Source organism: Dreissena polymorpha, chromosome 9, assembly GCF_020536995.1.
Source record: "Dreissena polymorpha isolate Duluth1 chromosome 9, UMN_Dpol_1.0, whole genome shotgun sequence".
In the NCBI taxonomy this organism is placed as follows: Eukaryota; Metazoa; Mollusca; class Bivalvia; order Myida; family Dreissenidae; genus Dreissena; species Dreissena polymorpha.
This window is the reverse complement of record NC_068363.1, coordinates 59,237,704-59,256,188: the sequence shown is the minus strand read 5'-3', so window position 1 is coordinate 59,256,188 and position 18,485 is coordinate 59,237,704. Positions and strand designations below refer to the sequence as shown.

The 18,485-nt window shown below is 35.6% G+C and overlaps 1 protein-coding gene across 1 annotated transcript in view; it reads right to left on the bottom strand.

Moving 5' to 3' along the window:
- LOC127844421 (uncharacterized) overlaps nt 1-15,938 on the bottom strand; it is a 33,337-nt gene extending 17,399 nt beyond the window's left edge. Inside the window, exons 1-4 of the mRNA XM_052374631.1 lie at nt 15,822-15,938; nt 4,504-5,037; nt 1,018-1,122; nt 601-857 (exon numbers count right to left, since the gene is read on the bottom strand). Coding sequence (XP_052230591.1) covers nt 601-857; nt 1,018-1,122; nt 4,504-5,037; nt 15,822-15,876 — 951 coding nt within the window. The 5' untranslated portion in view covers nt 15,877-15,938. The remainder of the gene's footprint in view (nt 1-600; nt 858-1,017; nt 1,123-4,503; nt 5,038-15,821) is intronic.
- Between the last annotated feature and the right edge of the window lie 2,547 nt (nt 15,939-18,485).

Genomic DNA, 18,485 nt, shown 5'->3' with positions numbered 1-18,485 from the left:
GGTTGAAAATAAATCTACATGAATAGCTTGAGCAATCACTTGTTTATTTTAACACACATTATATGGCGTCTTAGTACCAGATATACTGAAAGTTCATCAATATTATTTTGTGGGAATTCTTTTTAACGTTAGCATGTGACAGATTTTGTATACAAAACAGGACAAAACATAAATTGCAACATTAATCATGACAATGAATACATCTTGGCACAGCCTATCGGAACGAACACTGTTAAGCATTATGGGTTTACAACGTATGGAAGCTACTGTATAACCTATTATGCTTAGAATTAAGTAGTGTTACATTTTACAAAAACGTAATTCGCTATGTGTTCTCATGCACGCGGTACGACATAGACAACATTAAAACATGTTGGCATCGTCACTATTTCATAAATGTATATTTAAAATGCTATTCATTTTGTAGAACAGGCATTACTTTTGTAACAAGCACTGCACACTAAAAACTCGTCAAGAAATACCGGAAAACTATTCATCATATACCAGTGCTACATCAAGGATTTTAATGTCAGACATTTTCGATATAAGATTAAGTGATAATAATATATATACGCGCTTGTAAATACAACGTGTACTTGCCTTTCTACATATTCCTCCACAACGTTTAGATAGAATATAACCCCCAACTGCGACGACGAAGAATACAAACAGAAGGCTTATTAAAACCTGAACTACCAATGTATCATTTGATTTGTATTCACTCTCTTTTCGTTGTGTGGCATCTAACGTCGCCAGACTTTTTGATGGGTCGTATTCTGTTGTTGGCACTTTTGTTACTGCAATTATTGGCGTTTGCGTTGTAGATAGCATCTCACTTTCCAATTTTTCTTTATAGTCTGCAATAAAAACAAATCTGGATGTGCATGACTATGTTATTGACATGGTATATAGCAATAAAGTTTGGTGACAGACGGTACATGCAAACATCAATTATGCACTGAATTGTGCTCTAGTGCGTGTTGTTAATAATAATGCAGTCTATTACAGCTTACTCACACTTGCACTGTAGACCACATTCGCTTTCTGCGCATGCTGAACATGATATACAGGATCCTATGCCCTCTAGATAATATTCCAAGGCCTTGCATCGGTGGCTTGAATCTGCGAAATCAAACAATACAAAATACTGTGTTGCATGTCATGTTTATTAAATTTATATTGCTTAATCAATTATAAAAATGTATAAATAAATTATTATGAGAAAAACAAAAGATGTGTTTGTCAGAAAGACAATGCCCCCTATTGCGCCGCTTTGAAGCCATAAATTTGACCTTTGACGCTGAAGGATGACCTTGACCTTTCACCACTTAAAACGTGCAGCTCCATGAGATACACATACATGCCAAATATCAAGTTGCTATCTTCAATATTAAACAAGAGCTGTCAGAGGACAGCGCACTCGACTATTCGAGTGCTTGACAGTATAACGTAAGCCATCATGGAGAGGGGGGTATAATGTGGGAGTGTGGTCATTTTATAGATGATCTTTCAAAAAAAAGAAAAAAAAAATCGGGCGGGGGGATTCTGGGGTGGGGCGTGTGGGATGGTTTGGGTGGAGTCCATTGTGGTATGTCAGGGAAGTCGTGTTTTGTCAAAGTATGAATCAAATGTGATCATAAATAAAGAAGTCATGGCAATTTATTAATTTGACCTTGAGAGTAAAGGTCATTCTTTGGTCACGGTCAAATTTAACTTGCCAGGTACCCTCAAATAGTAAGAAAGTATTTGAAGTTTGAAAGCAATAGCATTGATACTTTAGAAGTAAAGAGGATCTTAACACAAAATTTAACAAAATATTCAAAGTTACTAAGACAAAAAGGGCCATAATTCCGTTAAAAAGCCAACCAGAGTTATGCAACTTGCCCTGAACAGTCCCCTTATGATAGTTAGCGAGTTTTCAAAGTATAGCAAGAGATGTGTTTGTCAGAAACCCAATGCCCCCTATTGCACCGCTTTGAAGCTTTACATTTGACTTTTGACCTTGAAGCATGACCCTGACCTTTCACCACTCAAAATGTGCAGCTTTGTGAGAAACACATGCATGCCAAATATAAAATTGCTATCTTCAATATTCAAAAAGTTATGACAAAACTTTAACGAAGGTAAAAGTTTAAGGAAAGACAAATACAATGTTAATTGACCTTTGACCTCGAAGGATGACCTTGACCTTGACTTTTCACCACTCAAAATGTGCAGCTCTATGAGATACACATGCATACCAAATATCAAGTTGCTATCTTCAATACGAAACAAGGGCTGTTTGTAAAACATGCATGCCCCCCATATGGGCTGTCAGTTTTACTGGCAGCCATTGTGTGAATAAGTTTTTTGTCACTGACCTTGACCTTTGACCTAGTGACTTGAAAATCAATAGGGGTCATCTGCCAGTGATGATCAATGTATCTATGAAGTTTCATGGTCCTAGGCGTAAGCATTCTTGAGTTATCATCCGGAAACCATTTTACTATTTCGAGTCACTGTGACCTTGACCTTTGACCTAGTGACCTGAAAATCATTAGGGGTCATCTGCCAGTCATGATCAATGTTCCTATAAAGTTTCATGATCCTAGGCGTAAGCATTCTTGAGTTATCATCCGGAAACCATTTTACTATTAGAGTCACTGTGACCTTGACCTTTGACCCAGTGACCTGAAAATCAATAGGGGGCATATGCCAGTCATGATCAATGTACATGTACCTATGAAGTTTTATGAACCTAGGCGTAAGTATTCTTGAGTTATCATCCGGAAACCATTTTATTGTTAAGAGTCACTGTGACCTTGACATTTGACCTAGTGACCTGAAAATTAATAGAGGTCATCTGCCAGTCATGATCAATGCACCTATGAAGTTTCATTATCCTAGGCCTAAGCATAATTGAGCTATCATCCGGAAATCATTTTACTATTTCGAGTCACTGTGACCTTGGCCTTTGACCTAGTGACCTGAAAATCAATAGGGGTCATTTGCCAGTCATGATCAATCTACGTATGAAGTTTCATGATCCTAGGCTTAAGCGTTCTTGAGTTATAATCCGGAAACCATCTGGTGGAAGGACCGACGGACGGACGGACCGACATGAGCAAAACAATATACCCCCTCTTCTTCGAAGGGGGGCATAAAATGTTATCAAACTTTACCCAAGGCTAAAGTTTTGGGACAAAATGACAGACAGACAGAACAAAAACAATATACCCCCGATCTATCGATCCGGGAGCATAAAAATAAGACAAATAATAATAATATAAATACTAATAATTTAAGTGGTTTTCGTTTTTATACATTAAAAGGGCCTTTTCACGTTGAGGAAAATTGACAAAATTAAAAATAAAGTTGTTTCAGATACGCAAATTTTCGTTTTAGTTATAATATTTGTGAGGAAACAGTAATATTTAACATTTATCATGGTCTAAAATAGCCATTAAATGTAACTTTTGACGATTTAAAACCAAGAAAATTATAAAGCGTTGCAACGCGAAACGATTGAATAATAGGAGAGTTCTGTTGTTGTCGTTATTTTTGTGAAACTACGACAATTGCTTATATAAAGTATAAAATACATGTTTCATTGTATGAGCGGGGATGGCCGAGTGGTCAAAGTGGTAGAGTTTTACTTCAGGACTCCAGGGGTCAGTGGTTCGAGCCCTGTTGAGGGTTACTTTTTCTTTTCTTTTTTTAAATTTTATTCTTGATTTTTTACTTGAGCTTTTTAGATCCAATGTTAACATGTATCAATATGAAGCATTTAATGACAAACTTCAATACATGCCCAAATCTGTGAAAAGGCCCCTTCAAACAAATCAGAAAAAATATTCGATCATAAAGTGTATTCCTACAAACTATAAAATAAGGACAATAAGTCATGCATGAGTTGTAAGTACGAGATAATCTTTTAATATAAAAACATGTAACGTTGTTTAATGAAAATCTCATAACTTTGACCAGTACAATTGCTATAAATATTGTAGCAATTCAATACATCATGCAAACAAATTTAACAAAAATTATGTTGATAAACATTTTGCAAAACATGGAAGACATTTAAAATCCAACTTCCATGTGTCAAATACTAAGATACGTGTTTGGACAATTTTATGGTTGCTGTGGTACAAATGTGACAATAAGGGAATTCACTTGCTTCTCATGCAGCAATGTAATGCATGTAAACAAATTGAGCCTTCAACCGAGTTTTTTTTATTAATATTAAGTAACAAGTTGCAAACAGTTTTACACAAACCTATTTTTATCGGACAAACACATAAATAAAAAACATACACCAGCTTAAAGCTGTGATCAACACGTTGGAAATATAAAAAAACATCAATCCCTGTTGGTGATAATATCAACGGAGCATAACTCGGTCTCAGCAAAGTTAAGCTTTGTGTTGAATAGACAAACTTTTACGTAATTACGTACACATAAATAACACTATATTACAAATAGCTTTAAGCAATTACATGATTTATTTATATAAAAGCTTACCAAATTGCAATGTTTCCATTATCGTATTTATCTCTCTAAAATGTAGGACGTGCCTTGCATCCGTGGCCATTGTAGTCCAACTTGATTTGTCTGTGTCTGGGCTGCACAAAATGTATGTAATTATTCCCATATTGTCTATGGGCACAGTCAATTTAACATCTGGAGCTACCACCAATATCACTATCTGGGCATTGGGTGTTATATTTTCTATTGATGGATCTTTACTATATGGGAATGTCTCTATTATGCCAAACTCAACCAATTTTCCAGAAATGGTGTTTCCGTACGTTTTATCACCGGGATCGAATATCATAGCATGAAAGGCATCTTTGCAGCTTTCAAAGTCATTAGCTTTTGTAAACGCTGATTTTGATAGTCGCCGGTCACCCTTTAGTACATCCACGTTGAAGTTGCTATGCACTGGGAGTATCTCACACAATTGATGCAACTTGTCCTTCATTTCTGGTAAATTATCATCTGTGGAATCAAGTAGCAACTGAATGCCGTATGTTGCTGGTGAAATAACTGTCTGGTCTGGAAAAGGGTAAAATAGTATTTACCAAGACTATTGCCAAGCAATATATGTCCCCTACCGGCTCCACAATTGTCAGGTAATTTTTTAAATATTTGTTGCCATAGCATCCAGAATTGTTGACGTATAAACAAAATGAAATGACGTGCATAATGTCCGTATTGCCATCTATCTCCATGTTTCAAGTTTCATGAAAAAAATATTAAGAACTTTTAAAGTTATCGCAGGATCCAGAAAAGTGTGACAGACTCACGGACTGACAGACTGACGGACTGACGCACACACAAAGCGCAAACCATAAGTCCCCTCCGGTGAAACCGGTAGGGGACAGTACAGTAACTATGACTTTTTCATTCATTATTTCAATTCAGAGGTTGTGAATGTACCAGCAAAATTTGAGTAATTGTATTTGAGTATTTGTGTTTAATAAATCAGCACCGTATTATATGAGTAAAGAATAAAAGATAAATGTATTCAAATGTACAGACTTCTTCAGCTGAGAAAGTTCCTTAGCTGATCACCAGATATTATTCTAAAATGAAATATTGATTTAGTATTTAAAGGATCACAGTTTAAAACAGATCATGATAAAAAACGGTACCTATTTAAACAGCTTAAGTTAAAACGGAATCAAAATGATTGCAGTATCGCTTTTTAAAGATGTCCCACATTGAATCATAATTGGCTAACGGTCAAACAATGATATTGAAATAATTTTGTAAATATAAGTAAATGTACAAATAGTATCTAGCCATGGCGTCAAGTTTTCTAACGAACTCTAGTTCAATCATTAGTTAAACAATATGACCTAGATGTATTACCTGTATAATATTGTTGTTGCTCTTAAGGCTTTTGTTTACTTTTGTTTTGATTTGTTCGTAAAGTCTTTTTAAATGTGCCTCTAGAGTGTAGTAAGTTTTTATTCCAAATGCATGCTCTTGAGAATGAGGAAAACATACAAAGTAAAAAAGTAAAAAAAATCCCGCAGGCCGTGAAGTTCTATGGAATATAAGGTAATTATAAAAGTATCAACTCTATAGCGTGACCTCTTTTGACCCAAGGTAAATTAGTTGAACCAACTTTGTATTGGACTACGAGTTGACCTTAACTACGTAATACCGAAGCTACGGTGATTTTAAATAAATATTTTGGCATACAAATTTATAAAACATGATTGCTTGCAAATTTTGACAGAGACAAATTAGTTTATAGTTTTAAAAGGGTTCACTTATTACAATATGTAAATATATAAACATGGTCCGTTTCGACCTCGGGTACCTCAGTCTGTTAAATAACAAAGATCAAAGAAGTGGTATATAGTACACGAAACGTTATTTCTAGAATGTCCAAACGTTATTCAATTTCATGAAGATTGGACAAAGCATGCCGTTTTAGGAGTACCCTGAAGGTAAACTTTGACGACGAACGACTGACAAAAGGCGATCTAAAAGCATGTTGAGCTGCTGTGAGCTCAACTATGACTTCTACATTGTTCACAATTTTCTCAATAGTCATACGAAGAAAACTTCCCGCTCCCTTGGCAGCTTTGTTTTTCAATGGAAATTAACCTTTTTTGAACTCGGTCGCGATATCCTTAGAAGGAATTGTCCGAACCCTATAATATGGTTAGATGCAGAGAGTGTTTGGAACGAATTAGTTACCCACCCCGACCTCCTCAACACTTAATGATGCGTAAAAAGAACTAAAATTCGTAACAAGTCGGATAAAAAATAACCATCAAAGGAACGCTGCCACACCCTCTGTCGCCATGTTTGTCAATTGATCCGAGACATTTTCAAACTTTGCTGATATATTGTGAAAACAATTTTCATGATGATATTTGGACATATTTTGACCCCATGTGACTCAGTTTCTAAATCGGCCAATGTATCATTGGAGCAATGTTATTGAACATTGGACAACCAATTTGGTCTCTCAAATGTTCACTAGGTAAATGTGTACGACGGTTGGCGCACGAAGGTCGATTGGACAAACAGTGACCACAAAGGTGAACTATGAGCACGTTGTGCTCAGGGGCGCTTATAGTCATCGACAATTATAAATATATTGTGTGAATGTATATTTTTGTGATACAAAGATCTTAGTATAACTCATTATAACCATACACGCACTCCAGACAGGAATATCAATGTTTATTCCAAGCGGATACGTGTTTATGTTGTTTTGTATTATGCTGCTTTGTACTGTTTTGGCAATTGGTAACTTGCCTTAAATAAAGGATCAACTATTTGTATATAATGAGAATGCATTACTGCTCCAGCAGCTGGCGTTTCACTTCTTTATATTTCTGTTGGCATTTTTCGTTGTTGGTGTTTTGATGAAATGTGTTTTTAGATTAAAAGACGATAACTGTTTATTTGACTTCGGAATTGAAAATCCGGTTGATCGTTTCTTTCTGTGAGTTATCATAATTGAAGAGTAAACGACCATTCTTAGCATAAGATAATATCACGTCTAATAAGCAATTACTTATTCAGTTTTTTTTTAGTTTCGATTATTAACAAGAGATGTGTTTGTCAGAAACACAATGTCCCCTACTGCGCCGCTTTGAAGCTATATATTTGACCTTTGACCTTGAAGGATGACATTGACCTTGACCTTTCACCACTCAAAATGTGCAGCTCCATGAGATACAAATACATACCAAATATCAAGTTGCTATCTTCAATATTGCAAAAGTTATGGCAAATGTTAAAGTTTGACGCAAACAAACACAAACCAACAGACAGGGCAAAAACAACCACACTTTGTACTTTTAATTACGAGTTGCGTTTATCATTTTCACAGTATAACATTGAAAAGAGCTTTCGAAAAAAAAAACTTTACAAGTTTTTCCTCTTAAACACATACATTTCTATTTCCTTTAAAAATCGCATGTTTGTAGCGGCCTAACATGTATTTTTATCAATGTTATAATAAGTTTGACATAAATTATAATTGAATGTTAAAATTTTCAAATCGTTATACAGAGTTCTTTAAGATTTAAAAATAAATTGCCGCTTGCAAATTCTTGTTTATCAAATATTTCATATCTCCATGACATTGTATATATATATTCGAACTATATGTTCACACAACTACATGAAATCAATCATCTAAGTTCAAGGAACAAGAATTTTCCGATAGACCTGGTGACCTTTCGATTCCGCATGACCTAGATTTGATGTTGAACTAGATTTGGTTAACTTACATATTGAGACTTATAGAATGTCTAAATGGGTTTTTTAACTATTAAGCCGGTAACCTTAACTGCAACCCAAGCAAACTTGAAAATTTTAAAATAAGTTTAACAAATTTCATGATTTAACCACAAAAATGGCTACAAGTTTTTTTCTAAGATTTGACGCATTGTTTGAGTTGCTAACACAACTTGACATAACTCAAGCTCGACCTTGATTTTTTAAGATAACATTCTGACCAAGAGAGATTACATGTTTCTAGTTCTTTTCTGGGAATTTTTGTTGACGCTACTAATCGCATATTTCAAAATGGCTTATTAATTGCCACACTTAACATTCAGACTACATCTCATCAATATTGATTTTTTATGTGGTTTCTAGAGTGGTACCGAAGTTGTTATACGATCCGACTCTTTTAGCAAGTTTTTATTCCACTCAAATAAACTTCAAACCTAGTAAAGCTAAACGTGCATGTATTTTATCAATGAAAATTGTATTTCAAGTTTCAAAAGGTGTAACCTCTCATTGATAAATTTCGGTCAAAGTGTTTGTTTTAACTGCACAAAGGCAACGTTTCAAAGTATTTCGTAGCCCAGCTCCTACTCGAAACAAGCGATGAAAATATTAAAATACATACATTTGATCTTGATCCTCAAAATTTGTGAAAACAGACACATCTGATTTATTTAGTGATACAAATAGTTCAATGTCCTCTATTTGTACATGATATTTGATAGCTATATATTTGCTTTTAAAAACATAAACGAAGGACAATACCTCTATAAATGCCAAACAGTTATGGTTCTTGTACTTTGCACTTATTATCAGAGTCTTTAAACTAAAACATGATATTAAGTTCCATTTGAATCAGTGTATTGTATTTAAATTTTAATTAAGCGTTCGATTAATTTCCAGATTATGTCAACTCCAAGAGGCATAAACTTGCTTGGAAGGGATGATTCAGTTGATTTTGGGCTGATCATGAGAATACACACCGCAAGACTTGAAACAGAATCTATCATTGAGAAATATAGTGACGTCCTTGGGGAAGAGATTGGGTGTATACCGGGCGAGTACGAGATTTAAATCGATAAGTCAATAGAACCAGTGGTTCATGCACCACGACCGGTGCCAGTAGCGATTCGTGAACAATTGCAAGCTGAACTAAAACACTCAGAGAAATGCATCATTATTGCTAAAGTAACCGAACCTACGCAATGGGTCAGTAGTTTGGTGTGTGTAAGAAAGAAAAGCGGAAGAGTGCGAATATGCATTGACCCCATAGATTTAAACCGCGCAATCCGAGGAGAACATTATCCAATGAACTGTTAAGATGATGTAGCCACAAGATTGAATGGGAGTAAATACTTTACAACGCTAGACGCGAATATGGGTTATTACCAAATAAAATTAACTGAAGAGCGCTCGAAGCTCACAGCGTTTAATACTTCTTTCGGCAGGTACCGATACCAGCGGATGCCGATGGGCGTGAAATGTTCGAGTGAAGTGTTCAAACGGTCCATGAAACAGAACTTTGTTAACATTGACGGGGTAGAAATAATTGTTGACGACATTTTGATTCATGGTAGAACCCTTGAAGAACCTAACAGGCGTTTGGAAACGGTGCTTCAAAAGGCACGTTCAATTAACTTGAAGATGAATAAAAAAGTGTATGTTTGCAAGCCGGAAGTGGACTATGTAGGTCACAAACTAACTGGAGAATGAATTGAACCAACAGATCAAAGAGTTAAGGCGATAGCAGACATGAGATAGCCAGAAAGCTTCAGTGAGCTGGAAACTGTGTTAGGCATGTTATCGTACGTGTCTAAGTTCACCCCAAATCTCAGAGAGTTGAATGCACCATTGCGCGATATGAAAAGGCTCGAAACGTGGAGCTCAGGTGACGAAGCGAAGCGCGCGTTCAATAAAATAAAAGAGACTCTTGTGTCAAACTAAGTACTCCAGTACTACGACTTGAAAAAACCTGTCACACTCACAGTAGACGCATCAATGAGAGGCCTGGGGGTTGCGATAATCTAACAGGACCGTGTTGTGGCAAATGCGTCACGTGCGCTCACACCGACAGAGCAACGGTACGCTCAGATCGAAAAAAAAAGAAATGCTAGCCGTTGTATATGGCTGTGAAAAAATCCACAAACTGCTATATGGCCGAGATACTTTCCTTGTGGAATCTGATCACAAACCGTTGGAGTCGATTCTAAAGAAAGAAATACATAAAGCTCCGCTAAGGATTCAACGAATGATTCTGAAGCTTTAACCGTATGACTTCAACCTCGTGCACAAAAGCGGCAAGGACATGGGTCTAGCAGACTGCCTCAGCAGATTTCCGTTAGAAAATCAAGATGAGAAAACTATCGATGAAGAGTTAATGGTTTTGAAGCTCGACACGCTGTCGTCTTCAAACCATGACAAAATTGCACGCGCAACACAAGCGGATGAACAATTCCAAGTACTGTCCAAGGTAATCATTCGAGGATGGCCAGAAACTAAGTGCGAAGTTCCCGTGGAAGCCGTTCTATTTTTGGGATTACCGCGATAAAATATTACAATGTAGTTCTCTACCGAGGGAAAGGCGTGTGTATCCCGAAAGAAATGAGAGCAGAAACGTTGAAAGCGATACATAAGTCGCATATAGGGGTAGTTAACTGTAAAAAGAGGGCGAGAGAGTTAGTATTTTGTCCCGGAATGAACAAACAAATTGAAGATCTTGTGGGCAAGTGTAGAACGTGTTTAATGCATCGCAACATGCATGAGCCAAAAGGAGGCAATGATCATCCAACCAGTGCCTGGGCTACCCTGGAGCAAAGTTCGAATTGACTTATGCGAACTAAAGAGTAACCATTACCTAATCATTGTAGACTACTTCTCCTACTTCATTGAAGTAGCACCATTGCAAAGAGACACTCGAACGAGCACCATCTTAAAACACATCAAGCAAAACGTGGCTTGTTATGGAATCATGGACTCAATCATCTCGGACAACGGTCCACAGTTCACCAGTGTGGAATTCCGAGAATTCGTCAAAAAATATGGCATCACCCATATCACTTCGTCGCCTTTGCACCAACAAACAAGCGGCCTTGTCGAAAAGGCTGTACAAACCGTGAAAAATCTAATTAAAAAGTGTAGCGAAGCAGGAGACGACATCTACTTAGCCCTGTTATAACTAAGAAACACACCACGCAATAACATCGGATCACCAATGCAACGTTTGATGGGTCGACGCGCAAAAACACTTATACCTATGAAACAAACATTGCGACAATCCAAAACAACCAGTGAAAATGTCGCACCGAAGTTATTAGAATTTCGTGAAAAGCAAAAATTCTCCTACGACCAACACGCGGAGATAAAAGGACAATCTTCAGCCAGAGGACGCAGTAAGAATTAAAACCCCATCTGGCTGGAAACCGGCAGAGTATGTGAAACCGTCCGAGTACCCGCGATCACATATCGTTAAGGCAGGCGAATCGGGGCGCGAATATCGCCGAAACACGGACATACTAATGAAAACCAAGGAAGAACCACACATTAACACCACAAACAATGACGTGTACATACCGACACACACAGCGCCAACAGAGATGGTAGCAAAACAACCACCAACCTTTCGGTTAACAGCCGAAAAAAACATCAACCACGCCAAATCATGAAAACAGTGCTAGTGCGAGATCGAGCAAAACCAGTGACAAACCGGGGAGAGAGAGTGTACAAGACACTATAAGAAAGAACACGAGGTCAGGAAGAAGAGTTCGCAAACCGACACTGTTAAATGACGATGTGTAAGATGTGAAGTGCAAAACATGTGTCATATGACTGCCTTATTGTAGTTCAAAATAAAATTGAATGGGTTGTGTTCATTGCAAACTTGCGATATAAAAATTTATAATATAAGTTTGCAAACTAAGTTGCTTCTAAGATTATGCAGTAGCGAACAACTTCAGTGCCTTCAGCGCTTTGATTTTTCTCCTAACAACAAAATGTTCATGAAATTCTCTTCTCACGAAAATCCAATATTACATTGTGTTTAGGTGTATCTAGCTTGTGTTATTACAGTCTGGTATTATTTCTTAGCTGAAACCCGACATTTAGTGTATCTGGCATTTGTCATTTTGTCCTGAACAAGCCTGAATCTGAGATAACAGCGACACTTTTGTGGTAACTTAGCAAACATATATTTAAGTGAATAATTTTGTCTTACATGTTGTTTTATTGTTAATTTGATTTTATGAATTTCAATTGAATATTTAATTTAAAAGAAGTTCTTCATTAATTAAAGTGAATTTTGTTCGTATGGTATGTTCTATTTTCAATAACAATTAAAAAAAAAAATTCCCACTGATTGATTTTATAAAAAGAGTAGTTAATAATGTTTTACGACAGGTTATGCTATTTGCTTTCTTTCATAAACCTATTCGCATATGTAACGATAGCATGTGTTTATAATTTAAAAAAAGAAAGAAAATGGGATATCATGTATTGTAATGTAAGGGACACAACTCGTATTGTCTTGTGAAAGCATGCAGTCATGAGCTTCTTGTATTGAGGTTTATATCTATGTGAATCTATGAATAAAGTCAGTTGTGAGTTACCCACCGACGAGTTCATAGTTATTACATCATCCGTGATGATCGGACGCTTCAGCAAGTAGGGCAGGTAGACCGCAACTTGCCAAAATGCGCGGTTGCCATCCTTCACAATTTCCACGTGCAAAAAGATGAAAGCATACCTACCACACGTTCTTTAGCGTCCAATAGTCACGGATTCTGAATGATTATATCGTAAGCTTGCACAGAATGTAGTCAAAGTCACATTGTAAATCAGAACATTCCTCATAATTGAGATATTTGTTTGAAAAATTTACTGAAGATAAATGGTCTTTTCAATCAAAATTTTCTCTTAAAGCCACCTTTAACCCAATGCAATCTTGACTTTATACCAATGTCTTCCATCAATTTATAAATGTTTATTTTTACACCTTCAATTCTAAGTAGGTGTGGCTAAATACAGGAAAACTGACTAAAAGGGAAAACTCTATTAAGCGTAAGTCATCGTTCATGAATGTTGTACTAACCCTTAACGAGTTATATCAGTATATTAAGTTCCGTTCGAAAATCCCATAGTAATGCTCAACACAAGAAGCGGAATGCGTTGACAGACCGGACATACAGAATGGAGATCGCACAATGCGATTATTATATACCTTCATTCGGGAGCACAACCGAATATACGTCTATTATTCATTTGTTTAAGTGTGCGATAGCAATAGCTTTAATTCGGAACTCGCGCGCTGTGTTTTTTTCTGATTGCCTAGTGCGCGCGGGAGGTACAAACATTGTCATAAATACAGTAAAGACATAACGTCGATATCCGATTTGCTTCCGATTCAGTAGTTGTTAATAAGTTTTTAAACGACAGAAGTGTTTCTTTTAGAAATTGTCAAAATTCAAGTCTTTTGTTGTTGTTACTATTACTATTTTTATTAATAATTACACATAACAAATCAAACACTGGTGTACATGTATGTCAGATGTTTAATACAGGATTAAAGTCTAAGTACACTGTTCAGATGTACAGCCGCCTGTACGAATGGGTCCAGTAGCTTACATCATTAAAAGACACGAAACACAGACTTGTCATCTGTATGTTAATGAAGGAACCAATACAAACGGCTTGACATATGCAATATTTCTTCTGAAAAAACATTAATCATGTTCTTGTTTTTTCGGCATGCTTTATAGTTATAGCAAACAAGCAAATTCGTTGAATTTATATCCCCCGCCTATATGCTTCTGGACACAAAAGTATTATATTTGACACTCAAAAAAGCATTTTTTCAAGATAAAAAAGGTCATAACTCCGTTATTAAAAGATGGTGTACAATGCCATTTGGCGTGCATCATCCTCTTCTCCATATATATACTCATACCAAGTTTCAATAAAATCCGCCAAAGCACTTCCAAAATATGGCTCCGGACACACAGAAAAGCATTTCTTCAAAAAACAAAGGGCCATCACTCGTTTATTAACAGATGGTGTACAATGCCATTTGGCGTGCATCCTCCTCTTATCCATTTATATACTCATATGAAGTTTCAATGAAATCCGCAAAAGCACTTCCAAGATTTGGCTCCGGACGGACGGACGGAAAGACGGACGGAAAAACGGACGGAAAGACGGAAAGACGGACAAAGCCAAAACAGTATCCCTCCGCCTATGGCGGGGGATAATAAAAGTAATGTATGGTAAAGCTCGTTAGTGATGTGCCTTCTAATCTTAAGGTCTTAGTCTTGAGCGAATATTGTTTTTACTTTTCAGATTAGATTAAAGAAAGGTATCACAATAGAGCTATATCAATAGACATAAAAATATCCAACTGATATGGAACGATATATTAGTTTTAGTACTACGAATGAACTGAGGATGGTAAGGTTTTTGTTGTTCGGTACTTGTCTACATGTATATGATTTTAAATGTATTTGAATAGTTTAATATATATACGATGCAGTGAATGTCTTGGTAGTTTCGTTTACATACTTCCATTAAAACTGTATGCTAAGGCCTACGCACAGTATATGCAATGACATAGTTACGTGACCGAAGCTGTTCACATGTACACGCAGCATTATGTCGTGTAACATAGTATTCTTACCAGTTAAACACGATTAAGAGTAATTCATCTATAGAAAACTGATTAAATCATGGTATTTTTATCAACTATAACGAACGATTGAGCAGAAAAAGTGGTGTTAACTAGTCAGCGATATGAGAAATTATTGATGTACTCTCTTTTAAAATATGCTGGTCAGCTTTTGTTTGTTTGTTTGTTTGTTTGTATCAGAGTTTATTTACAGGTCCTACTGGCCTCTTCACGAGGTCTCTGTAGCCCGACCTGCCCCTGTGACCTATCAGGGGAGCTTCTGTTTGTACCTACCGCGCGTGCTCAAATATCGGAAAACCCCAGACTGGATGGGTTCCGAATAACAACTATTAAACACCTCTTACGACCTCGGTAACACTTGTGGTAAGACTAATGTGAACTAAATTCTAAATAAGATTCGTGTTCTTCAATGTAATATGATGATATAACGTACAATATAACGTACAATAATATTAAAAAGTAAAGTTAAACTGTAACTTAACGTAAAAAACGTAATTAAAACTTGAAACTTAATCACTCATAACTCTATTTTTATCATGTGCTTATGTGTACGATTGGCTTATATTTATGTGCACCATTCTTAACATCGATTCTAAAAATAGTAAACTGACACTAAGGCTATTTTTAGAATTGACGATCATGCGATATTAAAGCAGAGCATAAGTCAACATATCTAGTGAAAAATAACTGTTGTAAATGAAAACAACCGTTATCAACGATCTTAAAAGAACGAGAACATGTTGAAACTTTGATCCGTAAAATTATGCATATGTTTTAAATGTAATGTTCAATAGTATAATGTTCGAAATTCTCTAAAACTAAAGTAAAAGTACACATATAAGTACACATATAACATACATGTAAACAAACTAAATTTACCAATACAAGTTGAACCAGAGATTACCTGAAATCACTATAGCAGTGGCATCAACTATCAGTAACAGATGTAAAGAGTTCATTTTTAAGACCAATATCCTATGTCCAGAGTCTTCAAGATGACAACCAGAGTGATATAAACTAGTGTTACGAAAATGTATATAAATAGAATAGTGCACCAGTAAGGCCAAGGACTAATCGGGCATAAACAGTTTGGAGCAGTGTGGTAGCATGAATGTATTTGGTTTAAATAATTGTGTTATCCGAACTGTATTAATCGGGGACTATCTATATAATCCCTTTTAGCTTATGTTAAGGACGTAAGCGGCAGTTTTAATGCAAATGTTGCTCCACTTAGAATTTGATAATTTTTGGTATGTAGGTAGAACCATCTGTTGTGGATAGAGCAATAAAATAAAAATCATGGGTCATCAGTGTTGTTCAGTTTCTATTCGCACTTGAACAACAAGCATATTTCAGCACAATAACAATTCACCAATAAGGTAATAACATAAAAACTAGAGTAAATTAATGAGAAAAGTGTTGAAAACAACCTCTATTTCTCACAAAATATGTAATACTGATTTAATTTGACTGCAAATTATTTAACTTTTAACATGAATCCATTGATTCGTGTTTTTTATCAATTTTTAAACATAAATAAAAACAACAGAATTTCACATTTGAAAATAAATAAAATGCATCAAAGACATTTTTATTTTAACATCACTTCCTCCACCTAGATTTTTTCCAAATTTACCTTAATACAAATATAAACAGAAAACAATAGGTCACCAGGGTCGTTTGTTCACAAATGCAGCTTGACTGCATGTATTAAAATACAATTTAAAAACACAGTGAAAACCATGTACATGGTGCAGGTCAAAACACATACTAGTACATGTATTGCTGTATGCCAATGAAAAAGTAGATTTAAATGTAAATGCAAAACACAAATTATGTGTAGCATTATGAGTAAAAGAAGAATAAGAATAATACAGAATAATACAGTAAAATTTAATAACTGAAAACAAGATGTATGCAATATATAAAGACACGAAACACATGTCAAACAGATTTAGGCATGTAGTGAAGCTTGTCATTAAATACTTAAAATGCTTTATATTGGTAAATTTAAACATTTGAACTAAAAATCTCCAGTAAAAACAAGAATACAATTTAAAAAAAGGACTCGACCATCCACGCTCATGTTTAGATCGGATGTATTTTTTAGCTATATAAGCAATCCTCGTAGTTTCCAAAAATATCGTTTCGCGTCGATACGACGCTTTATCTGTTGGACGGTCCTTTTAAAGGAGGCATATCAAAGGTATTTAATTTTCATGGACAAAAACTGTCCATTGTTTTACCTTGCGTTCATTTTAAGCATGTTTTGTTGTTCTTTCGTTCTAACATTGTTTACAGTCTTTTTTATCCGAATATCCGAAATATATTGTACTTATTTCGCAACCGGTGTTTCAGTAAGAAAAATATTTGCGTGAAACTAAACTGCCTCGTACGTCCATAAGGTCATTGTGTACACACCGGTCTTACTGACCTGTGTACTAACGCGCAAGGAATTGTGGGTAGCACTTCTTTTACAAGTGAAAAGTAAAAGCGAAAGTAAGTCAAGTAATCGTGCTTCTGAAAATCGCTATCAGTCTTAATTGAGATTCAACATCGCATTTAAACATACTAAATAACATTTTTTTAAACAACATTCCATTTTAAACACATATTTAACACCGTTTTTTCTTATTATAGAAAAATATTCATTCCTACGCGGAACTATTTTGGCGGAAGTACAAATCCCCAAATCAGGGGAATGTGATGTGTCCTAGCATAGAGGTGACAATAACGAAGTGACGTCACCATCTATGTATAGTGTCCATAAGGTAAAAAGTATATAGGCATACACTTTTTGATTCCTTATATTACAATTTAAAACAAACGCAAAACTACTAAAGGTAATTTATTAGACTTTCGTTAACTTTTTCTCAAAAGACAACCTGTCTAAACGGTCGAATTTAATTATTTTCATGTTCGACAAATCACATAACTATTACCTAATAATCTATTGTTTTTTGTTTTTAAATAAAATGTTTGAGGTTTGTGACACTAACAACTTCCTCATTGAAGTATTGAGGGAAATGTCAATGACCGTTCTAAGGCGGTGATCCCAGGTTTAATATTACCTTTGAGTTAAAGGAGCCTTTTCACGTTTTGATAAATTGACAAAATTTAAAAAAAAGTTGTTTCAGATTCGCAAATTTTCGTTTTAGTTATTATATTTGGGACGAAATAGTAATACTGAACATTTATCATGCTCTAAAATATTCTTTATATGTATCTTTTGATGATTTGAAACCCTGAAAATTATAAAGCGTTGCAACGCGAAACGATTGCATAATTTGGAAAGTTCTGTTGTTGTCGTTATATCTCGGGAGGCTACGAGGATTGCTTATATAAGTAAAAAAATACATCCGCACATAGCATGAGCACGGATGGTCGAGTGGTCTAAGCGGGAGACTTTTAACTCCAGTACTCCAGGGGCCAGTGGTTCGAGCCCAGTTGAGGGTTACTTTTTTTACTTTTTTTATTGTATTCTTGTGGGTTTTTACTGGAGATTTTTTTAAGTCCAATGTTTAAATTTATCAAAATAAAGCATTTAATATCAAGCTTCAATACATGC